Source organism: Pimephales promelas, chromosome 17 (genome assembly GCF_988280905.1).
Source record: "Pimephales promelas chromosome 17, fPimPro1.hap1.1, whole genome shotgun sequence".
NCBI lineage: Eukaryota > Metazoa > Chordata > Actinopteri > Cypriniformes > Leuciscidae > Pimephales > Pimephales promelas.
In genome coordinates this window covers 14,078,871-14,091,136 of record NC_142785.1, presented here as the reverse complement: position 1 = coordinate 14,091,136, position 12,266 = coordinate 14,078,871, and the positions used below count along the sequence as shown (strand labels likewise).

Here is a 12,266-nt window from a genome sequence, read left to right as displayed (position 1 = left end):
AAGTCTCTGTCTTGGACACCTGCAGCCACCTTAGCTTTCCAAAGCTTAAAGGACTCCTTCACACAAGCACCACTCCTTACCCATCCAGATCCTACCAAGCCTTTCATCGTAGAGGTAGATGCCTCTACTACAGGGGTGGGAGCGGTGCTCTCACAGCAGCAGGGAAACCCGGCCCGTCTTCATCCATGCGCTTACTTCTCAAAGAAACTTTCCCCAGCAGAGATGAATTACGACATTGGCAATAGAGAACTACTAGCCATCAAGCTTGCTCTGGAAGAATGGAGACACTGGTTAGAGGGGGCCAAGGAAAGATTCACAGTTCTTACTGATCATAAAAATCTGCAATATCTCCGAGAGGCCAAACGTCTTAATCCCCGGCAGGCGAGATGGGCTTTGTTCTTCACCCGTTTTAACTTTGACATTTCATATCGTCCTGGTACAAAGAACCTCAAAGCAGATGCTTTATCTCGTCTCTACAATCCCGAGGAAAACACAGAGGATCCTGAACCCATCTTGCCCCAAAAGATTCTTCTGAGTCCCATTAAATGGTCTCTACATCAACAGATCACCTCCTCCAGTGTCGCTAACCCATCTCCGCCAGGATGTCCACCCAATCACCTCTTTGTTCCTCGGTCACAACGCAATAACCTTATACACTCTGCACATTCGTCCGTGGGCACTGGTCATCCTGGGGCAAATCGCACCCTCTTACTGCTTCAAGATCGCTTCTGGTGGCCCAACATGGCAAGGGATGTGAGAAGATTCGTCCAGGGATGCTCAGACTGTGCTATCACCAAGAACCCACGTCATCTTCCATCCGGCAAGCTCCTTCCACTACCCATTCCCCGACGCCCCTGGTCACATCTAGGAGTTGATTTCGCTACTGACCTACCACCCTCAGAAGGTAATACCTGCATCTTTGTAATTGTTGATCGCTTTTCCAAGTCCTGCCGTCTCATCCCATTAAGAGGACTTCCTACTGCCCTGGAAACAGCCGAGTTGCTGTTCAACCACGTGTTCCGATATTACGGAATTCCAGAGGATATTGTTTCAGACAGAGGGCCGCAGTTCATTTCCCAGGTCTGGAAAGCTTTCTTCAAACTCCTGGGGGTGGCCGTTAGCTTGTCGTCAGGTTACCATCCTCAGACCAATGGGCAAACGGAGAGAAAGATTCAGGAAATTGGACGCTTCCTGAGAACCTTCTGTCATGGTCATCAGAACTCCTGGCACCAATTCTTAGGCTGGGCCGAGTACGCCCAGAACTCACTACGTCAGTCTGTTACTGGTCTCACTCCCTTCCAGTGCGTACTCGGTTACCAGCCTCCATTGTTTCCGTGGTCAGGAGAACCCTCTGATGTTCCGTCGGTTGACTATTGGTTCCGAGAGAGTGAGAGAGTCTGGGACGACGCCCATCATCACATCCAGAGGGCGGTGCGCAGACAAAGGGTCCAGGCAGACACCCGAAGAGCTGAACCACCCACTTACCAGCCTGGACAGAAGGTATGGCTCTCTACAAGGGATATCAAGCTACGCCTGCCTTGCAAGAAGCTGAGTCCCAGATACATTGGTCCCTTCATCATCACACGGCAAATTAATCCAGTTTCTTACCAACTACAGTTACCCCCACACTACAGAATTCATCCTACCTTTCATGTATCACTTCTCAAGCCCTATTACTCACCTGTTCCTATTCCCTCAACAGAACCTGAACCTGTGGAAGAACCCCCCCTGCCATTGGTACTTGAGGATGGAACAGTCTACACTGTCAAGGAAATTTTGGACTCCCGACGTCGTGGCGGTCGTCTAGAGTATTTAGTGGACTGGGAAGGCTATGGACCTGAGGAACGTTCATGGACACCCAGGGAGGATATACTAGATCCGACCCTCCTCACCACTTTCCACGATACTCACCCAGACCGCCCAGCACCCCGAGGAAGAGGTCGACCACCACGACGTCGGGGTCCACGGCCCTCGGGAGCGGGCCGTGGAGGGGGGGGTACTGTCAGAGATCAGCCAGGTTCCATCACCACATCATCACAGAGATCACCTTCACCTGAGTATTAATTATTCACACACCTGCACGACATCAGACACTCTTCACAGGATGTATTTAAGCACTCGTTAGCCACAGTCACTTTGTCTGGTCTCGTTTGTAGATGTACAGACTCACGTCGTTGCTATCTTACCAGCTATCCAGCATTATCTCCATTATCTCCAGCATCTCCAGCGATATCCCTGATCTCCAGCGATTACTCCATTCATCACTCCAAGCTCCTGCGATCTCCGTACGATCTCCAGCGATCTCTCCGTTCCTCTCCTAAAGCATCAAGAGATCCTTCTATTACCTACACCATTCTTCCTCATCACCAGTAAGGACAGTCGATTGGCATATCCATCTTCCGCCATCCAGCACTGTTATCCATTCCCTCTGTGACTTACCTTCTGTTATACCAATAAAGCTGGTTATCATCAATTCCCCTGTGTACTCTGGAGTCTGTTCCGTAACAGTCACATTACAAGAATGTTTTATAAAAACATTCCATCATCTCAGGCCTCAATGATATCCTCAAAACATTTTTTGAACGTTGATTTGATAATGTTCCTCCTCTGTTTTTATGGAACATTGTTTCAGTGTTTTATTGAGAACGTTGTAATATCTGTTATCTCAACAACATTCCCAAAACATCCTTAACATGTTACAGTGTTAATGTTTAAACACGTCACATTACAAACATTTTATTAAAAAACATTCCATCAACTCAGGCCTCAATGATATCCTCATAACATTTTGCGAACATTGATTTGATAATGTTCCTCCTCCGTTTTTATGGGACATTGTACCAATGTTTTATTGAGAACATTGTAATATCTGTCATCTCAACAACATTCCGAAAACATCCTCAACATGTTACAGTGAAAATGTTCTAGTTTTGTTAACACGTCACATTACAAGAACATTTTATAAAAAACATTCCATCATCTCAGGACTAAATAATATCCTCAAAACATTTTACGAACGTTGATTTGTTAATGTTATTCCTATGTTTTTATGGGACATTGTTTCAATGTTTTATAAAAGATCATTCTACAAACCTTTACCTCATCAACATCCTCAAAATGTTAAATTTAAAACATTCTAGTTTTGTTAATCACGTCACATTACAAGAACGTTTTATAAAAAAACATTCCATCAACTCAGGCCTCAACGATATCCTCATAACATTTTGCGAAAGTTGATTTGATAATGTTATTCCTATGTTTTTATGGGACATTGTACCAATGCTTTATTGAGAACATTGTAATGTCTGTTATCTCAACAACATTCCCAAAACATCCTCAACATGTTACAGTGAAAATGTTCTAGTTTTGTTAACACGTCACATTACAAGAACATTTTACAAAAAACATTCCATCATCTCAGGACTAAATAATATCCTCAAAACATTTTGCGAACGTTAATTTGATTATGTTCCTCCTCTGTTATTATGGGACATTGTTTCAATGTTTTATAAAAGATCATTCTACAAACCTTTACCTCATCAACATCTTCAAAATGTTAAATTTAAAACGTTCTAGTTTTGTTAAACACGTCACATTACAAGAACGTTTTATAAAAAACATTCCATCAACTCAGGCCTCAATGATATCCTCATAACATTTGCGAACGTTGATTTGATAATGTTATTCCTATGTTTTTATGGGACATTGTACCAATGTTTTATTGAGAACATTGTAATATCTGTCATCTCAACAACATTCCGAAAACATCCTCAACATGTTACAGTGAAAATGTTCTAGTTTTGTTAACATGTCACATTACAAGAACATTTTATAAAAAACATTCCGTCATCTCAGGACTAATAATATCCTCAAAACATTTTGCGAACGTTAACCTGATAATGTTCCTCCTCTGTTATTATGGAACATTGTTTCAATATTTTATAAAAGATCATTCTACAAACCTTTACCTCATCAACATCCTCAAAATGTTAAATTTAAAACGTTCTAGTTTTCTTAACACGTCGCATTACAAGAATGTTTTATAAAAAACATTCAGTCATCTCAGGCCTCAATGATATCCTCATAACATTTTGCGAACGTTGATTTGATAATGTTCCTCCTTTGTTTTTATGGGACATTGTACCAATGTTTTATTGAGAACATTCTAATATCTGTTATCTCAACAACATTCCCAAAACATCCTTAACATGTTACAGTGACAATGTTCTAGTTTTGTTAACACGTCACATTACAAGAACGTTTTATAAAAACATTCCATCATCTCAGGCCTAAATAATATCCTCAAAACATTTTGCGAACGTTGATTTGATAATGTTCCTCCTCTGTTATTATGAGATATTGTGCTAATGTTTTATTGAGAACATTGTTTAATCTGTTATCTCAGCAACATTCCCAAAACATCCTTAACATGTTACAGTGAAAATGTTATATCTTAGTTTACATTTAACCTTATAGGAACATTATTTGAAATGAGAAAACATCCTTAAAACATTCTTTAAACATTGCATTCAAATGTTTTATTTAAAACATTAACCAAACCTCTAGGGAATGTTAGCCAAAGTTCTGAGAACGTTCCCTGTTAGCTGGGATCCCTCCGGCTGACATGTTGATGTGATCTGATGTAAGTGGGCGTGGTGTGCGCGTAAGGTATGAGAAGGCATGACTGATGATCTCTGATCCAGTCATGACAGCGCTATTCTCAGCCTGCGCTCCAGCTGGATCAACTTTATTTTTTTTTACATAATTTATATATTTTATATTCAAACTGAAAACATGATGTGATTAACACTCAAGTCATATTATTACATGCAAGTGTGTTTGATTTATGGACCAAATTTTCAGATCAAGTTTATGGACCAAGTTAATTTAATTAATAAACTAATTATATAAAACTATTAATGCACTACAATTAAACTGGTTATATGCCTTTACTTATAAAAAAATAAAAAACTTATTTAAAAAAATACCAGGCTTAAAGGGTAACTAAACACCAAAACAACTTTTTTTAGTTAATGATCTGTAAGAATGGAGCTTCATAAATGCTGTTCATTGATTCGAGTACATTTTTTGACAATTGAGTATAAAGTGTTTTGATTTTCAAATATATGGTGTAAAAACGTCTGAGTGCTGCCCTCTTCAGGTTAAACGGAAAGCTCCTGCAGTAGGGGTACTTGCTGACGTAGCGAACTCTCAGACGCACTCTGTCACACCCTTGGTGCGAGCTCACCACGCCCTTGGCAGCCCCTGGTATAAAAGCATCTGGTTCCGTCAAAACTACTGTAGCGAGTCAGGAGTTGGATTTATGAATATTGAAAACGATCAGGATACTATAGCATATAATAGCATCTAGTTAGCATAGCATTTATATAGTTATTTAGATTATTTTTGAAAACGACCAGGATAGAGTATTGTTGCATCTATTTAGCATAGCATTATATAGATAATTTAGATTATTTTGTGTAGCTAGAAGCATAGTACAGTTAGGATAGCTTCAAGTTAGCATAGATTTATCAGTGTTTAGTACAGTGATCAGGATAGTAACGGAATAGAGGTGGACATGGGCTTCTCCACACGCAGTGCCAAACACTGCTCGTCCTGCATGGACTCCTCCACCGCAGCGGCGTCTTGATGTGAGTGATCATGGATATTTTAATCACAATTTATGGTTTGGATAAAGTTAATCCTCTAGGGTCGACAAACGAGCCGGTGCATTTTGCTGGATTTTTTCATATAGCGGCATAATATCAATAGCGTGCGCTATTGAGATCAACTCGACGACATAACTCATCAGATGCCGGTCGCGATGCGGGAGTTAAGACCGCAGTTTGAGCCAGCAGCTCGAATGGATTTGGCCCTGTGTATACATACAATTCACCCTCATCCACTTCAGGTGAAGGTGAAGGTGAGGGAGAAAAGTCCTCGACTTCAAATGGCCGCTCTGTTGCAAAGGCAGCTATTGAGTCACTCCAGACTAGTCTCGCTCTATTTTAGAGTCTGACAGCAGCTCTCACTCACGGCGGGTCTCAGGTGCACGCCCCCTAGCCCCGCTGGGGTCTGCCCATTTTTTCAGCATTTTTCAAATATTGCTAGTGGGTGGAGTCAGGCTCTGACCAGGGGTTTAGTTACCCTTTAAGGCATTTATTTTTTATGCAGGCCATACACACAGGAGTGAAATGGTTAATACCCCTCCCCCTACAAACACACACACATACACAGACAGGCAAAGACAGCAGGCTCAGATTGAGCAAGACCAAGTTATAATATTTGTATAATTTAATTTAGAAACAAATGATGTATAATTACATTTTTAGAAGATATGAGGCTTTTAGTGTTTACTTTTTTGACATTACTTTAATCTTTTGCCATAGTTGCACATGTCTATTGGCTAATAAATGTGATGTATCTGTTGAGTTTCAAGCAATTTCAAGCAAGCTAAGAGTCCCAAAAGCATCAAAAAATAATGTTAAAGTTTGTTTCGTTGCCACGGCATTTTGAAAGTGACACACTTCCTGCTGCCAGTTGGTGGCGCTATAACTTTGACTCACAATAGTCACATCCATGTGATCGGTCTCTTACAGCGAAAACACTGCTGAAGTTTCATCAAGATCAGTTAATGTATGCTGAAGTTATAACACACATCCTGTTTCATGTTTCTCGCCATAATTTCGTTTCCTCGCCACGGCCAAACCGTTCGAGATATCAAAAATCCCGTGGCACTTTTTCATCCTTAATGTCTTGACTTCACGCTGATCGAGTTTCGTCGAATTTGGTTCAGTGCTCTAGGAGCAATAATTTAAATTACATTGCATGTGTTTTAAACACAACCCTAAATAGCCAACTTCCTGTTGGGCTGGGGTAAAAAGTAAGAGTGTGAAGTATATATGAAACGATGAGATCTATATGTGTACCAAGTTTCATATTATTACATGCAAGTGTGTTTAATTTATGGACCAAATTTTCAGACCAAGTTTATTGACCAAGTTAATCTGATTAATAAACTAATTATATAAAACTATTGTCAATTCACTACAATTAAACTAGTTATATGCCTTTACTTATAAAAAATAAAAATAAAAACTTATTTAAAAAATACCAGGCTTGAGAAATGTATTTTCTTTATGCAGGTCATACACACAGCAGTGAAATGGTTAAGCCCCCTCCCCCTGCACACACACACACACACACAGACAGCCAGCCAGCCAGCCAAAGGCTCAGAGTGGCCATATTCAAACAAAAATATCTGAGTTTCTGTGGGTCCTAGCTAATAAGTGTCAATTAAAAAGTTGTCCGGCTCGAGGAGTACAATATACATACCAATTTTTGTAACTCTAGTTAAAACTAACCACCCCACTTTTGTCAAAAGGTGGCGCTACTGAGCCCTCACCACGCCCGTTTCTGCAACTTTGCACATGTCTACTGGCTAATAAATGTGATGTGTCTGTCGAGTTTCATGCAATTTGAAGCATGCTAAGGGTCTCAAAAGCATCCTAAAAGCATCCTAAAAGAAGGGTAAAGTTTGATGCGTCGCCACGGCAACAGTTTCAAAGATATCAAGAATCCATTCACAGGTCTACATCTGCCGTATGTTTACATTATACATATGAAGTTTGAAGCAAATCGGGTAAAAATAAAAGGGTGATATCTAAGCATTTTGAAAGTGACACACTTCCTGCTGCCAGTTGGTGGCGCTATAACTTTGACTCACAATAGTCACATCCATGTGATCGTCCTCTTACAGCGAACACACTGCTGAAGTTTCATCAAGATCAGTTAATGTATGCTGAAGTTATAACACACTTCCTGTTTCACGTTTCTCGCCATGATTTCGTTTCCTCGCCACGGACAAACCGTTCGAGATATAAAAAATCCCCTCGCAAACTTTCATCCTCAATGTCTTGACTTTATGCTGACCGAGTTTCGTCGAATGTGGATCAAAGCTCTAGGAGGAGTATTTGACATTCCATTGCGAGCGTTTTACAAACAAACCTCAATAGCCAAATTCCTGTTGGGCTGGGGTAAAAAGTAAGAGCGCGAGGTATAGATGAAACGATGAGATCAACGTGTGTACCGAGTTTCATATTATTACATACAAGCGTGTTTGAGTTATGGACCAAGTGTTCGGACCCCGTTCCAGGGGGCGCTGACGAGCTGCCCTGCCACGCCCGGGTACCATCTTCAGCCCGGCTCTGATGGCCGCGGGTTCTGACCCGTGTGCAAAGTTTCAAGAGTTTTCGAGCACGTTAAGGGCCCCAAAAGTGCCCAAAAGGTAGTAAAATAATAATTATTATAATAATAATAATAATAGTAAAGAAAAATAATCCCAAGGAAAACAATAGGGCCTTCGCCCTTTCAGGGCTTGGGCCCTAAATACACTTTATAAGAGGTTGCATTAGACTTTATTTTAGCTTTCTTAAAAAATAGTTTTCTATGTTCCAATGCTTTGTTCACTAAAATGCATGACTCGATGAGGTTTTCTTAAACTGTGTCCTGTGGCTTATGCAAGCAAAGACGTTTAGAGGGAATGGTTTGGTCTCCATCCGGTTCATCCACACTTCCATATCCTCCTCCTCCAGGGGTGAACAGACTGAACATGTCCTGTCAGCAACAACACAGGTTTCACAAGGACATTTTATTTCCTTCCATCCATCCTTCCATACATCCATACATTCAAAGACTACAAAGTTACAAATGACAGAATTTTAATTTATTTTAATTGAACTTCCTTGCATCCAAAATTGAGGTAACAAACAGGATGCATTTCAATTTTTCAAACGGCAATTCTGCATCCTGTTTGCTGTACCCCAATTCAAATTCAGGAACTGAATTGGAATTCAAATTGCTTTCTCACTTGAGTTCTGAATGGCGAAGATGCCTGGGAAATTCTTTAGAAGTCAGCCATCAAATGGCATGTAGTGACCACTGTTTGTGCCCTTCTCTACTCTTTGTTTCTCACTTTTGTTTTAAGCACCCCCCCACCCCCCATCTCCACTTATTGCTTGTTTTCTATACTATATCTATGCATCCTTTCCCTTTGTTCTCTGCCAGTGTGTTCTGTGCTTCTTGCTGTTCACCTGCCATTTTTTTCTTGTCTAGTTATGTTACATTCAGTTTATTTGCCAGACTTAGTATGTCCAAAAACACCACGCAAGACAGAACAAATACAAATAAACAAGGCAAAATAAAAGTACAAGAATTAAAATACATACAAACATTTCAGCCAATGCACTCTAAGGCCACGTTTACACAAAGCCGGGTATACAGCAAAACGTATATTTTCCCCCACTCCGTTTTCAAAAATAACATCGTTCACACACCCGCATAAATACGCCGTCGAGCGCCATCATAACTATACCAAACCTATTGGTGGCAGTGTAGGGGTTAAGGATAAAGCCATGCAAGCCAATCAGAATCCTCAGAATTGACAAGAGAGAACCTAAAGCGCCGTTTCTCCCAGTTCACACAACCGGCGTTTTCAGAAATCTCCACTTTGGCCGGAGTTTTTAGAAATAATTGTTTTCTGTGAAAACATATTAACGTTTTCGTATAAACGAGAGGCCAAACCGCAGGGAAATATCTGCGTTTTCCCTTCGTGTAAACGGGGCCTCAGTCTGGATGTGTACCTGGAGAAGCTCACTAAGGCTCTGTTTACGCGAGGGCTGAAAAACGCAAAAAGGTGAAACCACCCTCCAGAGTGGAAATCTTAAAAACGCTCCACCGCCGCGTTCCCGTGTAAAAGGTAAAAACGCAAAAGTCTGCTTGACAGTGAAGGTCGTACGCAGGCGCGTGGACTTGGTGTTGTTGTGTGGCAGTGCTCCACATTGCCACCTAGCTGCCTGGAGTGATTACTACATTGAATTTCACACTCTTTTGCATCACCATATGCACGCGGATTTCCCACCCAAAACGCTCGTCTAAACGCAGAATAAAAAAAGTGATAACACAACGCCACTTTTGCGTTTTCTCTTCAGAATAGTTTCCGTGTAAACATAGCTTAAGGCATTTGAAAGTGCCACCATGAAACTGTTGGTAGACTCATCCAGACGTTGCAGATTTTAATAGTTAATTTATTTGGTTTTGTTTTCTTTTTATTGCACACATTTTTTCTCTGCCCGGTTGTGGTTCCTTGTTCCCCTCTAGAACTGGTCTCAGACTGCTCTCTTGCTGCTGACCAATTTGGGCTGGTGCTGGAGTTTGGATTTTCCTGGGTTATCGTTCGCCTCTCTGGACTGCTTTCTGCCATGAACACCTGCCTGTTTCCAATCGTGAGTTGGGATGGCCCAGTTGGTTCTTTTTACTCCTCGCCTGACTGTCCTGCTTGTCTGATATGGATTCTTGGATTTGATGGCCCTGAACTCTAACCCCTGCCCGTCTGACCAATCTCTTCCTCACTGTTCTAATCTGGTCTGGAGCCATGCGGCTTAAACTATCTTTATTATTGTGTTTCAATAAACTGAAGTTAAGCATTCTTCTGCTTTTGGGTCAACCCTCAGATCATCACATTATTGATTTGGAGGTATTTAGAAGTATACAAAAACACACACACAATTTGTCTTACCCCAGGATCCAGGCTGATGGTATTCTTGGCCCCTAAATTTAAGACTCTGCCGTCCGTTCTATGTAACCAATTCAGCCCTGGTGCTCCATTTTTACCTCCTAGACAAGCCAAAATGATGTAGCAGTAAGCACAGATGAAAGCATATTAGTGCTGTCAAAATTAAAGCGTTAACACGCGTGAATCATTTTTTCAGTTTACTTTAACGCATTCAAATTTTTTAACGCAATTAAACCTGCCGTCGGCAACATTTTTTTGATCATATTCAGTGAAATCGACACTATAATCCGACAGAACAACATAAATAAAGTGGTTTTAGAAAAAAAAAATCTGACTGTCAATCAGATCGGGCACATGCCACCTCTCGCGCATGTTACAATCACATGCACACGTTCGCACAGTAAGGAAGAGTTCACATAAGACACAAAAGAGAACTGTGACATACACACTCGTGCGCACAGAGAGACGCTTGAACACTTGAACAGACAAAAAGACGAAATTATGCCAAAATGCCCATTTTGTCGGGTCTTAAATGAGTTAGCGTAAAGATTTGCGAGAAAATGGGATGCGTGTCAGATCCATGTCATATGTGGCAGCTCTTAAAGTGACATCAGCCTAATAGACCTGCTGCCGTCTGTCTGTCATTAAAGGAGTAGTTCACTTTAAAATGAAAATTACCCCATGATTTACTCGTCATGACTTTCTTATTTCAGACGAATACAATCAGAGTTATATAAATAAATGTCCTGGCTCTTTAGCTGGTTATTTTACTTTATAAAATTTTAAAAATGAACATTTTTCTTACACAAATTGCTTCAGAAGGCCTTTATTGACCCCCTGGAGCCGATTGGAAGCCGAACGAACGTTTATGATGGATGGATACACTTTTTTGAGCTTCAATCTGTTGGTTGCAATCCACTGCCATAATGAAGCTCGGAAGAGCCAGGACATTTATTAATATAACGCCAATTGTATTCATCTGAAAGAAGAAAGTCATTTATACCTATGATGGCTTGAGGGTGAGTAAATCATAGGGTAATTTTAAAGTTAAGTTTTAATTTTAACTACTCCCTTGAGGATAATCAAAGAACAAAAGAAAAGAAAATCACTCACTGCTCTTGACTGATTAACTTGTAGCTTTAATAAGGATTAATCTGTATTTAATTTATAATTTATGCAGTGAAGACTGAGATAGTTTTAATAGTTTAATAACCATTTAATTTCTATATACAGTATATCCTACCTGTTAGATCTACCTGAAAATCTTAAAGCACCATTTACAAGGTTATATGGATCAAAAATGACAAACACAATAACTTTTTGTGCATTTTGACAGGGCAAATCAAAATCTGAACTGGCCAAAAAATTGAGCCCTGACATATTGAAAGGCATTTATTATAATGTGAAGATTGTTTTAATCTCACTTAAGTTAAAAGTTGTTGTATATTTTAAAGCTTAATATATGTTAAAATTTATAGCTCTCAATTATACTGTAATGCCGAATGGCTATAATAATGGCTATAAAAAAAAATCTCTATTACAAAGAAAAATCAATATTGATATCGGTGATGCATTCCTTCATAAAAAAAAATATAATTAAACAAATATAATAAAGGCAACTGTCTTTATATTGTTTCCACATTACATTAATTTGAATTTTAAATTTGAAACAATTAAAATACAAAAATATACT

General features: G+C 40.0%; 1 protein-coding gene across 2 annotated transcripts in view; it reads right to left on the bottom strand.

Moving 5' to 3' along the window:
* Positions 1-8,394: 8,394 nt before the first annotated feature.
* oplah (5-oxoprolinase, ATP-hydrolysing) overlaps positions 8,395-12,266 on the bottom strand; it is a 44,973-nt gene continuing 41,101 nt past the window's right edge. For both annotated transcript variants that reach the window (XM_039685342.2, XM_089121947.1), the window contains exons 26-27: positions 10,577-10,674; positions 8,395-8,616 (exon numbers count right to left, since the gene is read on the bottom strand). In XM_039685342.2, the coding sequence (XP_039541276.2) occupies positions 8,497-8,616; positions 10,577-10,674 (218 nt within the window). In that variant the 3' untranslated portion in view covers positions 8,395-8,496. The remainder of the gene's footprint in view (positions 8,617-10,576; positions 10,675-12,266) is intronic.